Consider the following 16379-nt stretch of genomic DNA (forward strand, 5'->3'; position numbering starts at 1 on the left):
GCTGTTTAAACTCTGAAGTCTAATGTTAAGGTTGGTGGATGAAGAGCATCTAACGATGCAGTCTCAGAGGTAGGGTCAGCAGAGGTCTTTGAGGTTATTGGAGGCGTGCTCTCTGAGGCGGTTCTTGGAAGAGGCTTTAATTATTTCAGTTCAAGCTCAGCCTAGGTTCTCTCTCTCTGCTTCCTGGCTCGCCATGTGATCGCTGCTGCTGCACCTGCCACAACCAGCCTGCACCAGGCGCCAGACTAGGGCACCATTCAGTCTTGTAACCTCCACCGTTAGCTGAAATAACCCCTTTTCTTTCTCAGAAAGCTCCTCTCAGGTATTTTAGTTAAAGTAACAAAAAGAGGACTAACACAAAAAGTAAGACTGATTAAGTAGAATAGTAAATGATGCCAATGGCATTACGTGAAACTACTTTTCATTTTTGTGATCTGTCAATATCAAAGCTAAAATTGCAAAGTGGTTAAGAGAATTAGCTGTAAAAATCACACAGTCTGACTCAAGTCATGCTGTCCCACTTAATTGCTGTATGATTAGGGGTAACATAATGAACTCAAATTGGTCTTTGTGTATATACATATATAAGGGTAATTCAAGAAGTTTGTGGAAAATGAAATTAAAATATGTTAACTGTGATGCAATAATATTTTGAAATCCACACAGACGAGGGTTTTTTTTAAGAAAGTTCATGGGAAATGTATGTTAGGAAAAAACCATGTGTGGCTTTTAAATGTTCTCATACCAAAATAAAATCAATTCCACTTTTTCATGAACTTTTTGAAGTTCCCTTATATAATTATAACAATACCTGTACCTACATCGAAAGGTATTGTGAGAATTAAGCAAGGACTTAAGGAGACTGCTTATTACAGATCAGTGCCCATTCATATAATTGTTGTTGTTCCAAGAGGCAGTAAACATCTGCTCTTCAAGAATTTACAGAGGCCAGTGCTGTGGTGCAGCGGGTTAAAGCTGTGGCCTACAGCACCAGCATCCCATATGGGCTGCTCCACTTCCGATCCAGCTCTCTGCTATAACCTGAGAAAGCAGTAGAAAATGGCCCAAGTCCTTGGGCGCCTGCATCCGTGGGGGAGACCCAGAAGAAGCTCCTGGCTCCTGGCTTCGGATCAGCTCAGCTCTGGGTGTTGCGGTCATTTGCGGAGTGAACCTGCAGATGGAAGACCTCTCTCTCTGCTCTACCTCCCTCTGTAACTCTTTCAAATAAATAAAATAAATCTTTAAAAAAAAAGAATTTACAAACAGGAATATGTGAGAGACTCCTGTGAGAATAAAAATATTTAATTCATTCCAGCAGAGGCCACCAGATTAAATTAAATTGATTCTCTCTCCCAGGCTCCTTGCAGCTACATGGAGCCACAGGACTGAGACCTAGCTCCACGGTTCCCAAATTGTGTGGCAGGTTCTCAGGAAATCGCAGTGAACTCACAGGAGCACCAGGTTATGTTTTAAATTTTAAAGATTTATTTATTCATTTATTTGAGAGGTAGAGTTACAGACTGAGAGGAAGAGACAGAGAGAAAGGTCTTCCTTCCGTTGGTTCACTCTACAAATGGCTGCAATGGCTGGAGCTGAGCCAATCCGAAGCCAGGAGCCAGGTGCTTCTTCCTGGTCTGCCATGCAAGTGCAGGCGCCCAAGCACTTGGGCCATCTTCTACTGCTTTCCCAGGTCACAGCAGAGAGCTGGATCAGAAGAGGAGAAGCCGGGACTAGAACCGGCGCCCATGTGGGAGGATTAACCTACTGCGCTTCAGCACCAGCTACAAACACTATAGACTCAAAATGATTCACAATTCTTTTGGATGGCATTGGGTCTTATAAAGTTGGAATTTTGGCAGTTGCTGCAGTAGAAAACAAACATGAAAATCAATGTGAGACAAGAAATAAGGTTGGTGTCTGATTCCAAGGCTTGTGACGATTGCAGTTATTTAAGAATGAAATTGAGGCTGGCGCCATGGCTCACTTGTTTAATCCTCCGCCTGTGGCACCAGCATCCCATATGGCGCCGGGGTCTAGTCCCAGTTGCTCCTCTTCCAGTCAAGTTCTCTGCTGTGGCCTGGGAGGGCAGTGGGGGATGGCCCAAGTCCTTGGGCCCCTGCACCCGCATGGGAGACCAGGAAGAAGCACCTGGCTCCTGGCTTCGGATCAGCATAGCGCGCCAGCCGTAGTGGCCATTAGGGGAGTGAACCAACGGAAGGAAGACCTTTCTCTCTGTCTCTGTCTCTCTCTCACTGTCTAGCTATGCCTGTCAAAAATAAAATAAATAAATATATAGAGGAATAATGGCTCCCAAATAATTGCACGTGTTTAACTCACTTAAGAAAGATGTATCAGTGTGGGGTGTGGCTTAATGATGACTGTGTGCTCAATGAAGAAACCACAGCAAGGCAGGCAGCTACCACCAACGCCTGGAAAGAGAAGGTCCTGGCCCACTGCAAGAACCCAATCCACCATTCTACCCGATGACAGCACCAGTCAGATCACCCAGCTCACTCTCTGTGCTGACTCCAAGCCTCCTAAGAATCTTCTCTTTGTAATCCAACTTCCCACAGAAATTGGTTCTAAGAAAAAGAACGTGCTATCAAGTTAACATGAGTATAGAGTAAGCACTGGGGTTTTCCTACAGGAGTCTCTTGTGAGTGTTGTCCCTGGGTCTTGTGCTCTCAGAGAGCGACTGCCATGGACTGAATCCACACGACATTCTGGATAGTCAGGCATCCTCCTGCAGGAAGTGCTGCTTTAGTAACCCTGGGTGTTTATTTTAGATTTCCCAAAAAGATACCTGCAGATTAGCTGCCTGCCCAACTTTGACAGGGAGATACTCAGCTCCTTCATTATGGTGACTGACCAGCAGGACATTATCAGCTTACCCCTGATCTTCTTCCTCTTTGCAGTTTCACAACTACAGGAAGCTTCCGAGAAATGGGAAGTAAGAGAATTTGTATCTCTAGTAAGGCTAAATGTAGATGCACTTACCACTTCACTGTTGTATACAACACAGTTGATGAAGGGGTGGCTAGAACATTTCAAAGAACCAAACCCCCTAAAATTTTCATTAGGATGTGATTATGACATTTGATTTTACCTTTTAGAGTTAACTAAATTAAAGCTATTCCCATCTAAATGGAGAAGGTAAGTGGGATTTTCTTCTCTCTTGGTTACACCAGTACTGAACACAAAAGAGGTCTCAGGTTAACTGTGGACATCCATCTGCTGTTGAATACTAATCTCAAAAGGCAGAAGCCTCCAGCAAACAGTTGGACCTACATGCAGCCATTGACGATTCACAACAAGCATCTAGTGCCACCTTGTGAGCACACGTGGTAATGCAGGAGGGAAAAAGTGATGGCTCCAAGGACCTATTCAAAGGAGACCAAAAAGCTCCAAATTATTTGCTACTGGGTAAAATGGTGGGTTAAATAAAATGAACTTCACTCCTCATATGATTTTTACCTTTCCATCAGATGGAAGATAACTAGATTTATGCAGAATGCACTTGGAGTGCACAGCGATTGCCATAAAGGCCCAGGGGGTGCCTGGCATGAAGGATTCTGTCCTAGAGAACTTGGAATTCTGGAGAATCCTATAGGAAGGCAGTGAAAACAATGGGGAGGAGAGGGAGGCAGCTTTTGCTACTTGCCCATGAGTTCCTACTTCTCTGCCTTCTCTCCCAGAGAATTGCTATTAGCCGGAGAAATAGCAGAACTATTTCCTGGAAGGGAGTCTGGAAACAGCAGGCCCTGAGATACAAATGACTTTCACCACATAAGAAAAAAGCACCGCCCCACAGCCTGTGCTTTCCGAATGGCTTTGCAGACACAGTGTAAAGGAAGCGTCCATTCACAACGTGTGAGCCCAGACCCTGCACCTGTTTCACCGGAATAGCAGCTTAAAAACAAGTTTAACATCTACTGATCTTTCAGGAGGCCACTCAGGACGTCTAATCACCAACCACACCTTGGCATTTGTGCCTGTCAGATATACCGGCGGACCTCAAATGTAGGCAGTAGCATTTAATTGCTACTTCTAGTATAGCCAGAAACACACATTGAAATATATCCTATTTCACTATAATGACTTTCCTTTCATTTATCCACTTTAAAAAAAAAAAAAACTTTTTGGCAGCGCCACAATTCACTAGGCTAATCCTCCGCTGCAGTGCCGGCACCCTGGGTTCTAGTCCCGGTCGGGGCACCAGATGCTGTCCTGGTTGCTCCTCTTCCAGTCCAGCTCTCTGCTGTGGCCACCCTCCTGTGGCCCAGGAGTGCAGTGGAGGATGGCCCAAGTGCTTGGGCCCTGCATCTGTATGGGAGACCAGGAGGAGGCACCTGGCTCCTGGCTTCGAATCGGCGACATGCTGGCTGTAGTGGCCACTTGGGGGGTGAACCAACGGAAAAAGAAAGACCTTTCTCTCTGTCTCTCTCTCTCTCCCACTGTCTAACTCTGCCTGTCAAAAAATAAATAAATAAATAAATAACTTTTTAAAGTACGTGGGTAGGTTAATAGGTGGCTGTTCTAAACTTTCTCTTCTTCCTGGGCATGCCTCAGCTAACTACATTTCCCAGCTTCCCTTGCTGTTAAGCATATCCATCTGGTTGAGCCAAGTTCAAGTCAATGGAATGTGGTGAATGCTATCCCTGAGTCAAGAATGTCAAGCAGCACTAGGTTCCGTCCACGTTCTCTGAGCCTGTCTGCCTTCTAGATGGCGATAAGAAGGCAGCCACAAAGTGAAAGGAGCCTTCATTCCCGAACCTCTACATACAGAAAAGTCATGTACTTACAAGGAACATACACACTGAACTCTTACAACAATAAAAACTTGGATTGGCACTGTGGCACAGTGGGTTAAGCCACCACCTGTGACACCGGCATCCCATATGGGCACTGATTCAAGTCCTGGCTGTTCCACTTTCAATTCAGCTCCTGTCTACTACACATGACAAAGCAGAAGATGGCCCAAGCCCTGATTCAACTCCCTGCTAATGCACCTGAGAAAGGAGCAGAAGATGACCCAAGTCCTTGGGCCCCCACACCCGCATGGGCAAACTGGATGGAGTTCCAGGCTCCTGACTTCAGTGTGGCCCAGCCCTGGCTGTTGCAGCCATTTGGGGAGTGAACCAGCAGATAAGATTCATTCCCCTTCTCTCTCTCTCTCTCAACTCTGCCTTTTAAATACATAAATAAAATCTTTTTTAAAACAGTAAGAACTAAATTCCTATTGTGTTTGTTTGAGCTACTGAATCCTTGGGAGTCTACTTGTTATAGCTATTAATCCCATCCTCCCTTCCATGAGGTTATGTTGTCTGTAGATTTCATTCCAGTAGCATAGGAGGCATCACAAATCATTTGCTATACAAAGGAGGCATTCTGTCCAACACGGTCCAGAGCCATTCTCTTAGCTGCACTACCCAACACAACAGCCGCTAGATGCCTGTGGTTACTGAGCACCTGAAATATGACAGGTCCAAACTGAAATGTGCTGTAAGTGTAAAATACCCATTAGACTTCAAAGACTTAGTGCCAGACAGGAAGGTACAAATCCCACTAATAATTCTGAATACTGAATACAAATTTGAATACAATTTTAGATATGTTGGGCTAAATACAATGTTATTAAAATTAATTTCATGTGCCTTCTTTTATCTTTCTAATATGGTTACTATAAAAATGGAAAGTGAATTTGTAGATCACATTTTCTCACTATTAAACAGCACTGCTTTAGACCCCTTATGAGTGTTCTCACTTCCGGGGCTCCAAGTCACTAGCTCCGGTTCTGATGTAAGCAGGCATTTGGGCTCTTATCACTTCCTTGGTTTGACATTCTCTGTGTTTCCTGTGGGAGACATTTGCTCCTAGGGGATCCACCCCCACCGACCCCAGGCTCTGTCTGTGCATGTATGGGGGGAATGTCTGGGCTGCCACAAGTCTAGGAGTATTCCATTGTTATTATTTTCAAAAGGATTAAAATTGGGGTGTGTGTGTGTGTGAGAAAAAGAGAGAGAGAGAGGGAGAGAGAGAGAGAGAATGATTCTAAGGGGGAAATAACCACTCTAAGAAATAAAAAGGACAATTTCTCATTTTCGAAGAAAAAGGGTTCTGGCTGGCACTGATCAACGACTAATCCATTGCCGGCCCCCAGCCCCCTGGCCACCTTCTACTACACCAGAAAGCTAAATGCTTGCTGCTCAGATTCTCCTGCCGCTAGGAACAGTGGCACGACACAGCTCTGGTAGGGGACACAAGCAGAACTCAGTCAAGAGCTCTGGGAACCTTTTTGCTCTCCTGACAAAAGGAACAGAAGAATCCAGTACTCTTCCTTTTCCTTCTTTCTGCTTTGGATGCAAACTACATGTCTGGAGCTGCAGCAGCCACCTCAGGATCAAGACTTAACGAACAAGAAGGAAACATCAAGAGGACCACACGCACGCCGACTTGAATGTCTTTGAGCCACTCGACAATTGAGTCAGAGGCCCCGGCAATCAGGAAACCTACCTCCAGATGCCATGTCATAGGGCTTAAAAAACAAAAAGTCCTACAGGCCACACCCTCCTGTAGGCAGGTACCATGTTTTCTTTATAACAGCCCATTTCTAGTCTGTGTGCTGAGCACCGTGCAGACAGAAATAAGCACAAAGAGGACCCTGTACTTGCAGAGCGTTCACTGACTAAATGAGAAATAACTAATGCAAAGGGGAGACCAGAGACCGTTCTGGAGAGCGTTGGATGTGCCCACTCAGGATGCAATGGTAGAGGTATCCCAATAACAGAGACTGCATTTCCCTCAAATCAGTCGGATGAGGTGCTCAGAGAAGACTAAATATGACCCAGGGAAAGGAAAGAAATGAGTTTTAAACACCCCACGTTGTAGAGTAAAATTCATACCAGCTGCATGTTTGTGATGTAACTTGGAGGACTTTATCTCTTTTTTTAGAACAGATGTAAAAGCTAAAGAGAACAACTTTGCCACCTGTATTATTCAGCTTTTTGCTACTATAACAAACTACCCGAGGCAGACTAAGTTTAAAAAGAAAAAATAAGGTTTATGTAGCTCACAGTTTAGAAGCTGGAAGTCCAAACAGCATGGCACAGGCTCTTGTGAGGGCCCCATGAGAGGCGACAGGACTGAATGTGGGAGGAAGGGATCACATCTCAACATGAAAAGCAGGGAGACCAAGTCGGGCCTGCCACAGGCTTTTGTAACAACTTGCTTTTGGGAGAGCTACCAAGGGATCCCAGGAGAGCGACCTTAATCCCTTTTAAGGGCACATCCCCTATTGCCCTCGCCCAGGCTTCCCAATACCACCACCCAGCTGCCAACACAGGAGCCTCCGGGGAAAAACCACAGCACCCCTTTATCCCTCTGCTCTCACTACTGCATGCTTCCAAGTTTGGGATATTTGTAATTTAGGATTTGGTTTCTACCTCCACTTGCAGAAATTAAAGCCATGAGACCCTTGGCTAGGGAATAAAAAAGAACAACTTCTCAGCATTGTGTCTAGGTTTAGAAAATCTCTAGCTTTTTATCAATATCAGTCCCACCCCCGATCAAATGCTTGATGAAAACACCTCCCTACAAGAGCTAACAATAGAAGACAGATCTCTGAGAAACAACCTCAGCCGTGTTCACAACCTTTCAAACCAAGACTTAAGTTGAATCTTGGAAGACCATCCAACAAGAACACTGAAAGAGCCTCAGAGTGACAGCTGATGGCAGTAGTCTACTCTTTTTCTGTCCTAAAAACCTCAGCCCTGTACCTTGTAACCAAAGAAAACACTCCCCTGGAAAAAATCAAATTGCACCCAACCAAATGGAAGAACATCTGTGATTCAGACCCTCCTCTGGCAGGACAGTCATTGGCCCATTCAGCCCTGTGAGGCTGCAGGCCCCGAGAGACAACAGCAGTGCTCAATGGTCAACCAGGCTCAAGGGCAGGGCCCTCCCAGCAGGAATCCACCACGCCCCCAACAAAATGTGCAAATGCAAATGGACGTGCCACTTACCTGAGAGAATGGCGAACTGTCTGTGAAGCTGTTCTATTATATCCACTGCCACCAACGGCCTGACCTCCTGTTGCATAATTTCGTCTGCACACACACAAAAAAAATCAATTGGGTTAAATCCTTGCATGTTACAAAGAGAAACTAGAAATAAACAAGGAAGCTTCCACTAGTGGGAAATCTCAGGCTTATCAACTTATGGTTTTGGGCACATTGTCCCATGTCAACAACTCAATTCCTGACATGCAGAGCTATACCTGGGGTTTGTGTGGTCTGAAGATTACACACATGAGCAGGGAACACATTCTAGAGCCCCTTGCAAGGAAGCAGCCCTTACAAGGTTTTAGCTTCAGTTACGTCCCAGCGAACTGCTGTATGGTTTCATGACCATTGCAGGCATTTGTTTGCTCCTATGAGTTTGCAAAGAGCGTTTTTTAAATTGACACATAATAACTGCACATATTACAGTGTACAGTGTGACACTTCAAGATGTGGATCCAGTGTGTAATAATCAGATCAGGGCAATTAGTATTTCTACCACCTCAAACGTTTTTCATTTCTTGATGTCAAGAACATGCAAAACCTTATGGCCATCAAACACAGTTACTCCACTGTGCCGTGGAACATGAGAGGTTGTCCCTCCTGTTCACCTGGCCATCCTTTCTCCTTCCTCCCTCCCCTCTGGCAACCCCCTCCTACTCTCCTAAGAGATCACAGGAGAACGTTTTAAACACAACACGGACACCAGAACCTCCTCAAGAGGGGCCACAAAATTGTCCTGAAGTTGACCAGGGTTCTGTGACTTTCACTTCCCTCTCTGCCTCACTCCCTTCCTTTTTCTCTCCTTCCTTTCCCATCTCTCTCTCTCTCCGCTTTGTAAAAATATTTATCCCAAAAAACTAAAAAAAAATGAAATAATAATAAAGATAATAGAGTAGAAACTTGGCCTGTGTCCCACACTGATCGTCCTCTCTGGCTCCTGATACCACCTTCCCACCACTGCAGACCGTGGGCAGTGGCCATGAGTAAGGAGGATCCTAACACCCACGGGCAGATCAGGACTGCAATCCCAGCTCCTGGCTTCAGCCCTGCTGCAGCCACGGCCACTACATGCATTTGGGGAGTGGACCAGTATCCGGGATCCCTCTCTCTCTCTCAAATAAATGAAAATAATATTCTTTCTGACTGAAAGATTACATGTTTCCATGGCAAAAACTCACTTCAAAGGTCCTCTGACCTAACTCCAGCAAGTGGCTTTTGAGCCCTGTGACTTGCATCTATATCCATTTGGGAAAAGGGACCAATCTGTTTTCCTGAGCAAGGGAGAAGGCAAATTCATGCTTTTCAGTCTACAACTTAACTATTTTCCAGGGGATTTTTTAAAGATTTATTTTTATTTATTTGAAAGGCAGAGTGAAAGAGAAAGAGAGAGAGGAAGATACAGAGAGAGGTCTTCCATCCACTGGTTCACTCCCCAAATGGTTGCACCACCCAGGGCTGAACCAGGCTGAAGCCAGGAGCCAGGAACTTTATCTAGGTCTCCCACAGGATTACAGCACCCCAAACACTTGGGTCATCTTCTGCTGCCTTCCTAGGTGCATAAGTTAGGAGCTTGATAGGAAATGTAGCAGCCAGGTCTCGAATCAGTGCCCATATGGAATGCTGGCACTATAAGCAGCAGCCCAACCTGCTATGCACAGCACCAGTCCCTCCCAGGGAATCATAAAGCATGAATTGGTTATTGGTTCTACAGGAGGCAAACATCTGGTTAGATGAAGGTATGGACTAATAGTCTGGAAGCTGATGCTGAATGGAAGCCTCCTATGGATTCTGTATGGAGTGATGGTAACATCATGATATTCTGGTGCTGGCATTGGAGGTGCAGCAGGGTAGGAGCTGACTACAGTACCGGCATCCCACATGGACACCAGCTGAAGTCCTGGCTGCTCCACTTCCAATCCAGCTCCCTGCTAATCTACCTGAGAAAGCAGTAGAAGATGGCCCAAGTGCTTGGGCCCCTACCACCCACCTAAGAGACTTGAATGAAGTTCCTGGCTTCAGTCTGGCTCAGCCCCAGCCATTGCAGCCATTTGGGGAGAGATCCAGCAGATGGAGGGTCTCCCTCTCTCTCATAACTCTGCCTTTCAAATAAATAAATAAATCTTTAAAAAAAAGTCATGATATTCTAATGTTGACAGGTCTAAGGTAATATTTGGGAAGCTCTTCTTAGCTTTGGTATGAAGGTTAAAGGAGATGGTGAATATGGATATGTACACAGTAGGTGATCAATAAATGCTACTTTCCTCTATTGCTCTGAACATACATGCCTTTCCCATATTTGCTCTCTGAAACTCTTGCAACGGGTAAGTCAAGTGCCAGCTTTAGCCCTGAGATACTTCTCAGTGAATTCCACCATGTTTTCTGGAGGAAGGGGGGTAAAATCTAAATATAGCTCCTGCAATCCAATACCTCCACCAGAAATCACTGAAAATTCAAAGAACTCCTGCCTCACTATTGGGTGGCTGTTATAAAGGCATTGTAGTTATATTTTACAAAAAGGGAAACCTTTGCTATTAGAAATACAAAGTGTGGCATTATCAGTAAAACAACAGAAAGTCTGTGATTTGTCTAAAATGTTATATATAACCCTCCCCTGTCGCTCCCCCTCTTCGTGGAGGAACGACACAGGACCCTGCGCTGTTCTTTCGTCTGCTCGGCCCTCCCCGGGTTTGCTGCTGGTTCTTCCCAGGTTGGCTACCGTCCCTTCCACCTCCGTGGAAGGGCGGTTCTCCCTGCCACATTCCCCACTTCCGTGGGGGAGCGGCACACCGCCGGCTGGCTCGCTCGGGGGCTGCACAGGTGTTCCCCTTAGATGTTCCCCTTAGATGTTCCTCGTGCATGCCGTCTCTCTCCTCCTTTATAGTCCTCTTCCACCAATCCCAACTCTGCTACCCACACGCCGAGTACGCTGCTCTCCTCCAATCAGGAGCAGGTCCCACAGTTTATTGGTTGAACTGGAGGCAGCTGTGCAGAAGCTGTTTACTTCTCTCCCAGCGCCATATTGTGGGAGAGCAGATGCATAGAATAAGTCTTAATTCCAGTAACTCAGTCCAGTCCGGGCTGCTCCCCACAGATCCCCCTTTCTTTTTATTTTTTGGCGTTGATACGCGCCTGTCTTCGGTGTCCCGCGGCACACACTCTGCTCTACTTGCTAGAGTTGCCACAGGTTCTTACAAGTCCTATCAATCAGGAAAACCGAATCCGGGTCCTCTCTTCGCCATGTTGTGAGGAGGCTTTTAGGCGCTGATGCGTGCCTGTGTTCAGTGACCTGCGGCTCACACTCTGGTCGAGCCGCTTGCTGGTGCTTACCGCCTTAATCAGGCAGACCGAATCCAAGCTTTCTCATTGCCGTATTGTGGGGGAGACTTATTAGTGTTGGTTCGTGCCTATCTTCGGTGACCTGCAGCTCATACTCTGGTCGAGCTGCTTGCTGGTGCTTACCGCCTTAATCAGGCAGACCGAATCCAAGCCTCCTAATTGCGGTATTGTGGGGAGGCCTTACTGATGTTAATTCGTGCCTGTCTTCGGTGACCTGCGGCGCATAAGCTGCTAGCCGCCGCAGGTGCTCATCGCCTCACTTAATCAGGCAGACCGAATCCAAGCTCTCACATTACTGTGTTGTGGGGAGGCCTTTCTCTTTCTCTATTTCTCTATCTCCGGGCATTCCTATTTCTCCCATTTTACTTCTGTCTGCCAACCTTCCCATTTCTCTCATTTTACCCGCCACACTACGGAAACTTCTAAACTTCTGTTTCTCTTATCCCCGCGGCTTCCCGGCTGCGCCTGCCCCGAGGCTGCTTCTCGGCAGCTTTCCAGCTCTGAGCCGCTTCAGCCCGCGCCTCTCTCATCTGCGCGGCTTGGCTTCGCGCGCTCCGCGGTCTCCACGCCCTTCGCGTCTGCACCACGGCCTCGCGCCAGCCCTGTTCCCTATCTGTTCACGCCCCGTGCTCTCTCTGCACGCGGCGGCTTCCGCGAGTAACACAGCGTAGCTTGCGTCTCCGCCATTAGCATTCAATCTAAGTTCCCCGGGCTAGCCTGGCGAATTCAACCCAGCTTACGTCTCCGCCCCACGGTTTGGCTTCCCGTCCTTTGCTCCCTGGGCTAATCAGACGGATCCCAATCTGGCTTACGTTTCAGCTTTTGGTTTCAACTTTTCGCCCCCTATTCTCAGGCTAACTTGAGAATCCCAAAGTGGCTTTCGTTTCCGCCTTGGCCTGCCCCCCGCGGCTTCAATTTCCCTAACATTTTTCTCTACCCGGTATGTTTCCCCAAACTTTCCTCCAACGATATTCCTCCCTCATTTCTCCTGGCCTCTCCCCACAGTCCGCGTCCGAGTCTGTTTGTTCTAGCTTTCACTTTCGCTTTCGACCTTAGAGATTTCTCCCAGCTTCCCCCCGTAGTCCGTATCCGAGTCTATGCCTAGGCTTTCAATAGCTTCTTCCGGCACCTTTTTCGTCCGGCTTTTCCCTAGGCTGTTTGCTAGTCTCTCTCTCCGGTATTTTCCCAGTTCTTCCCGTTTCTTCCCTCCTAAGTTTCATATCCGTCCTAGGTTTCCTATCCGAGTCACGGCACCATTATGTCGCTCCCCCTCTTCGTGGAGGAGCAACACAGGACCCTGCGCTGTTCTTTTGTCTGCTCGGCCCTCCCCGGGTTTGCTGCTGGTTCTTCCCAGGTTGGCTACCGTCCCTTCCACCTCCGTGGAAGGGCGGTTCTCCCTGCCACATTCCCCACTTCCGTGGGGGAGCGGCACACCGCCGGCCGGCTCGCTCGGGGGCTGCACAGGTGTTCCCCTTAGATGTTCCCCTTAGATGTTCCTCGTGCATGCCGTCTCTCTCCTCCTTTATAGTCCTCTTCCACCAATCCCAACTCTGCTACCCACACGCCGAGTACGCTGCTCTCCTCCAATCAGGAGCAGGTCCCACAGTTTATTGGTTGAACTGGAGGCAGCTGTGCAGAAGCTGTTTACTTCTCTCCCAGCGCCATATTGTGGGAGAGCAGATGCATAGAATAAGTCTTAATTCCAGTAACTCAGTCCAGTCCGGGCTGCTCCCCACACTCCCCTTGCCTGAAGTGTGTGTGCAGAATGGGGTGGGGGTGTAGATGAAACCTGTTTGACCGACTGCGGATAATCATGGAAACTATGTGACAGCCCGTGCGGGTTCACTATACAATCCTTTTGCACATGTTTCAAATTTTCCATAATAAAATGGAAAATACAAATGGACAACCTGGAAAATTTCAGCCAACAAAGCAGTTATATAACCACAGAGCTTTTCAGACTGCAACCTCCCCATGGTCTAGGCAAGTGGCATAATCACAAAGGAAAGTCATTATTTTTTCATATCTCTGGGAACATATTTAAGAGACAACAAACACTGAGGAAAAGAACAAACATAAGGTACAATTTATTGTTCTTATTCCTCAATATTTGAGGTGAGGTGTGCTTTAAATTAAATACCTTAAAAATATAAGATATGAAAGGAATACCATAAATTAGCTAAGTCAACCACTCCCCCATCCCATCTCATTTTTTAAGTTGAAAAACAGAAACCTAGAGAGATTGTGAACTTGCCTGTGGTTACGCAGTAACAGAAACAAGGCGTGCAGCCTGGGTGGGCCCTGGATTACCTGACTCTAAGGGTCAGACTTCTGCCATAAGTGCTGGAGTGCCCAGATCCTCAGCCTTGACTAGTGGAGGCTCCAGCCACCCCTGGGAAGCTGGCGAGTGTCTTTCACCTTGGGAACCTGCAGTTTGCCTAAGCCCTCAGACAGGGATCATTCTCACCAGCCTCACACGGCTAACGACAAACAGGACTAAAATTCATGATTTGTTTTCTTTTTTTTCTTTCTTTCTTTTTTTTTTTTTTTTTTTTTTTTTGACAGGCAGAGTGGACAGTGAGAGAGAGAGACAGAGAGAAAGGTCTTCCTTTTGCCATTGGTTCACCCTCAAATGGCCACCATGGCTGGTGCACTGCGACCGGCGCACCGCGCTGATCCGAAGGCAGGAGCCAGGTGCTTCTCCTGGTCTCCCATGGGGTGCAGGGCCCAAGCACTTGGGCCATCCTCCACTGCACTCCCTGGCCACAGCAGAGAGCTGGCCTGGAAGAGGGGCAACTGGGACAGAATCCGGCACCCCGACCGGGACTAGAACCCGGTGTGCTGGCGCCACTAGGTGGAGGATTAGCCTATTGAGCCGTGGCGCCGGCCCATGATTTGTTTTCTAAGAACAGAAATGAGCTGGTGCCTTTGGCTGGTCCAGGCTTTGCTGAGTGTGTTTGGCCCCCAGCCTGGGAGGGACACAGTCACCCCGACATCTCCTTAGCAAAAAAGCCACACATGGATACCAACCAGGCCAGCTGTGGCAGAACCACAAGGCCTTCTCACTCAGCACCTGACCTGGTGCAGGGAGGTGTCTGCAGATACACCCAGCTTTCAGGGACCCCAATACTCATGGGGCTGTTGTGAAAGGAGCATGCTCAGTTATGCCCCAACCAGAGCACACTGATACTCTAGAAACAAAGCCAGCCCTACTGCCTGGTCCTGTGTAGACGGGGTAGGGCAGGTAGTGCAGGAGCTCTTTGGACCTAAAGGAACACTCCAGCTGCAGTGTATGTGTGTATGGCAGTGGGGGGAAAGGGATTCAGACACAGAGGCCCTGCATGCAAACTCCCCTCCTCTGCCACCGACTCACTGGCCAGCCAAGGCAAGTACACTGAGCCCCAGGGTCCTTTCCCGTCTCCCAGAAACAGCGAAGCATAACCCAGAAGCCACCAAGGCCCTGGTGACTATTGCACAACTGCCTGGCAATAATACTGCCCTCTGTGGAGGCTATTTTTGGTGTGTGTGGAAAGGGAGAAACTTGTCTCTTTGTAACTTACATGAGAAAAAGATAAGAGATAATTCAGTACCAACACAAATTTGGGCAAAGTTACAAATAACACTAGGGAAAATGTTAATGCTGAGCAACCACTGGAATCCAGGAGTCACCAGAGCAGGAACACAGAGCGAGCAGAGTTAGATTTACTGAAGATGCTACAATGGAGCAGCAGGCAGAGAGAACAGCTAGACACTGACTAGCACTGCCAATGGACATGAACCTAAAAGGTGTACTTAGAAGTGCAGTATTGTGGGGAAATTAGGCACACGTGGCAATTCAAAGATGGCGACCAAAGGAAGTAAGGTGGGCGTTGTTTACCACCAAAGCTGATTGGCTGCGCAGCATCGGGGGAGGTGACAACTGATGATGAGTGTACAGACTTATGGCTGGTCCTGTAAAAAGTCACCCTGTAAAATGACCTTTTAAGTAATTGGTTGGTCCTTAAGCCCTGCCCCAGTAACCATGTAGTCTTGTGCTTTAAAAGACTTTGCCATGTACCAATAAACAGAGTTCTTGTTTGCTTGACTTGACTCCCCACTGCATCTCTGGGATCAGGAGGCTGGGGAGTGGTGCACTTACCTTTCTTCGGACCCAGTCCATCCTTGGTCGGGTGGACTAAGACCCAGCACAGTATCTTCTCAATTAGGGTGAATTTTTCCCATGACCCAATTGGCTCCTCCAGTTAAGTGATTTGCATTTCTGGGTGGAGCTGGAGAGCTTACACTGCCTTTAGCTTTGGGACTTCCCCAGAGCCTTGAGGCAACCCTCCACACAAAAGCTGTCTCTTCTGTCCCTGATAAGCATAAGCAAGGATGGCTTCACTTAAGATTTCCTTCTTTAATAATAATAGACAAACTGTTGAAATCCTTACTTAAGGTATACTAAGCTGATCTTCTGTATACTAAGATAATCGAAAATGAATCTTGATGTGAATGGAAGGGGAGAGGGAGTGGGAAAGGGGAGGGTGGTGGGTGGGAGGGACGGTATGGGGGGGAAAGCCATTGTAACCCATGAGACGTACTTTGGAAATTTATATTCATTAAATAAAAGATAAAAAAAAAAATAAAAAAAAAAAAAATAAAACTGCATTAACCATAAAAAAAAAAAAAAAAAAAAGATTTCCTTCTTTACCAGGCTGCTGATAAGCACCGTGGTCCTCTCTCCCCATGAGGGCCAGAAGAGGAGCCGCTGCTCCCAGTCAGCCCTGACATCACAAGGGGAACCTCAGGGTGCTGTGCCGCTAAGCTAGGTCCTGCAGGCTGAGCGCATTAACTGCGTCTTTGACATAACAGTCTTTTCAGCTCAGGGTGGGTGTACTGGGACGTGGAGGAGCGTCTGCACAGAAGTGGGACTGCCTTCTATTCCAGAAATCCAGAGGCCACCCTCTGCCTCCAGTCTCCGGGGTGATGGGAAAATCACTCAGC

The 16379-nt window shown here is 47.3% G+C and overlaps 1 protein-coding gene across 2 annotated transcripts in view; it reads right to left on the bottom strand.

Moving 5' to 3' along the window:
- MCF2L2 (MCF.2 cell line derived transforming sequence-like 2) overlaps positions 1 to 16379 on the bottom strand; it is a 258920-nt gene that overhangs the window by 201243 nt on the left and 41298 nt on the right. For both annotated transcript variants that reach the window (XM_070072393.1, XM_070072394.1), the window contains exon 2: positions 8022 to 8105. In XM_070072393.1, the coding sequence (XP_069928494.1) occupies positions 8022 to 8105 (84 nt within the window). The remainder of the gene's footprint in view (positions 1 to 8021; positions 8106 to 16379) is intronic.

Source organism: Oryctolagus cuniculus, chromosome 4 (genome assembly GCF_964237555.1).
Source record: "Oryctolagus cuniculus chromosome 4, mOryCun1.1, whole genome shotgun sequence".
Lineage (NCBI taxonomy): Eukaryota > Metazoa > Chordata > Mammalia > Lagomorpha > Leporidae > Oryctolagus > Oryctolagus cuniculus.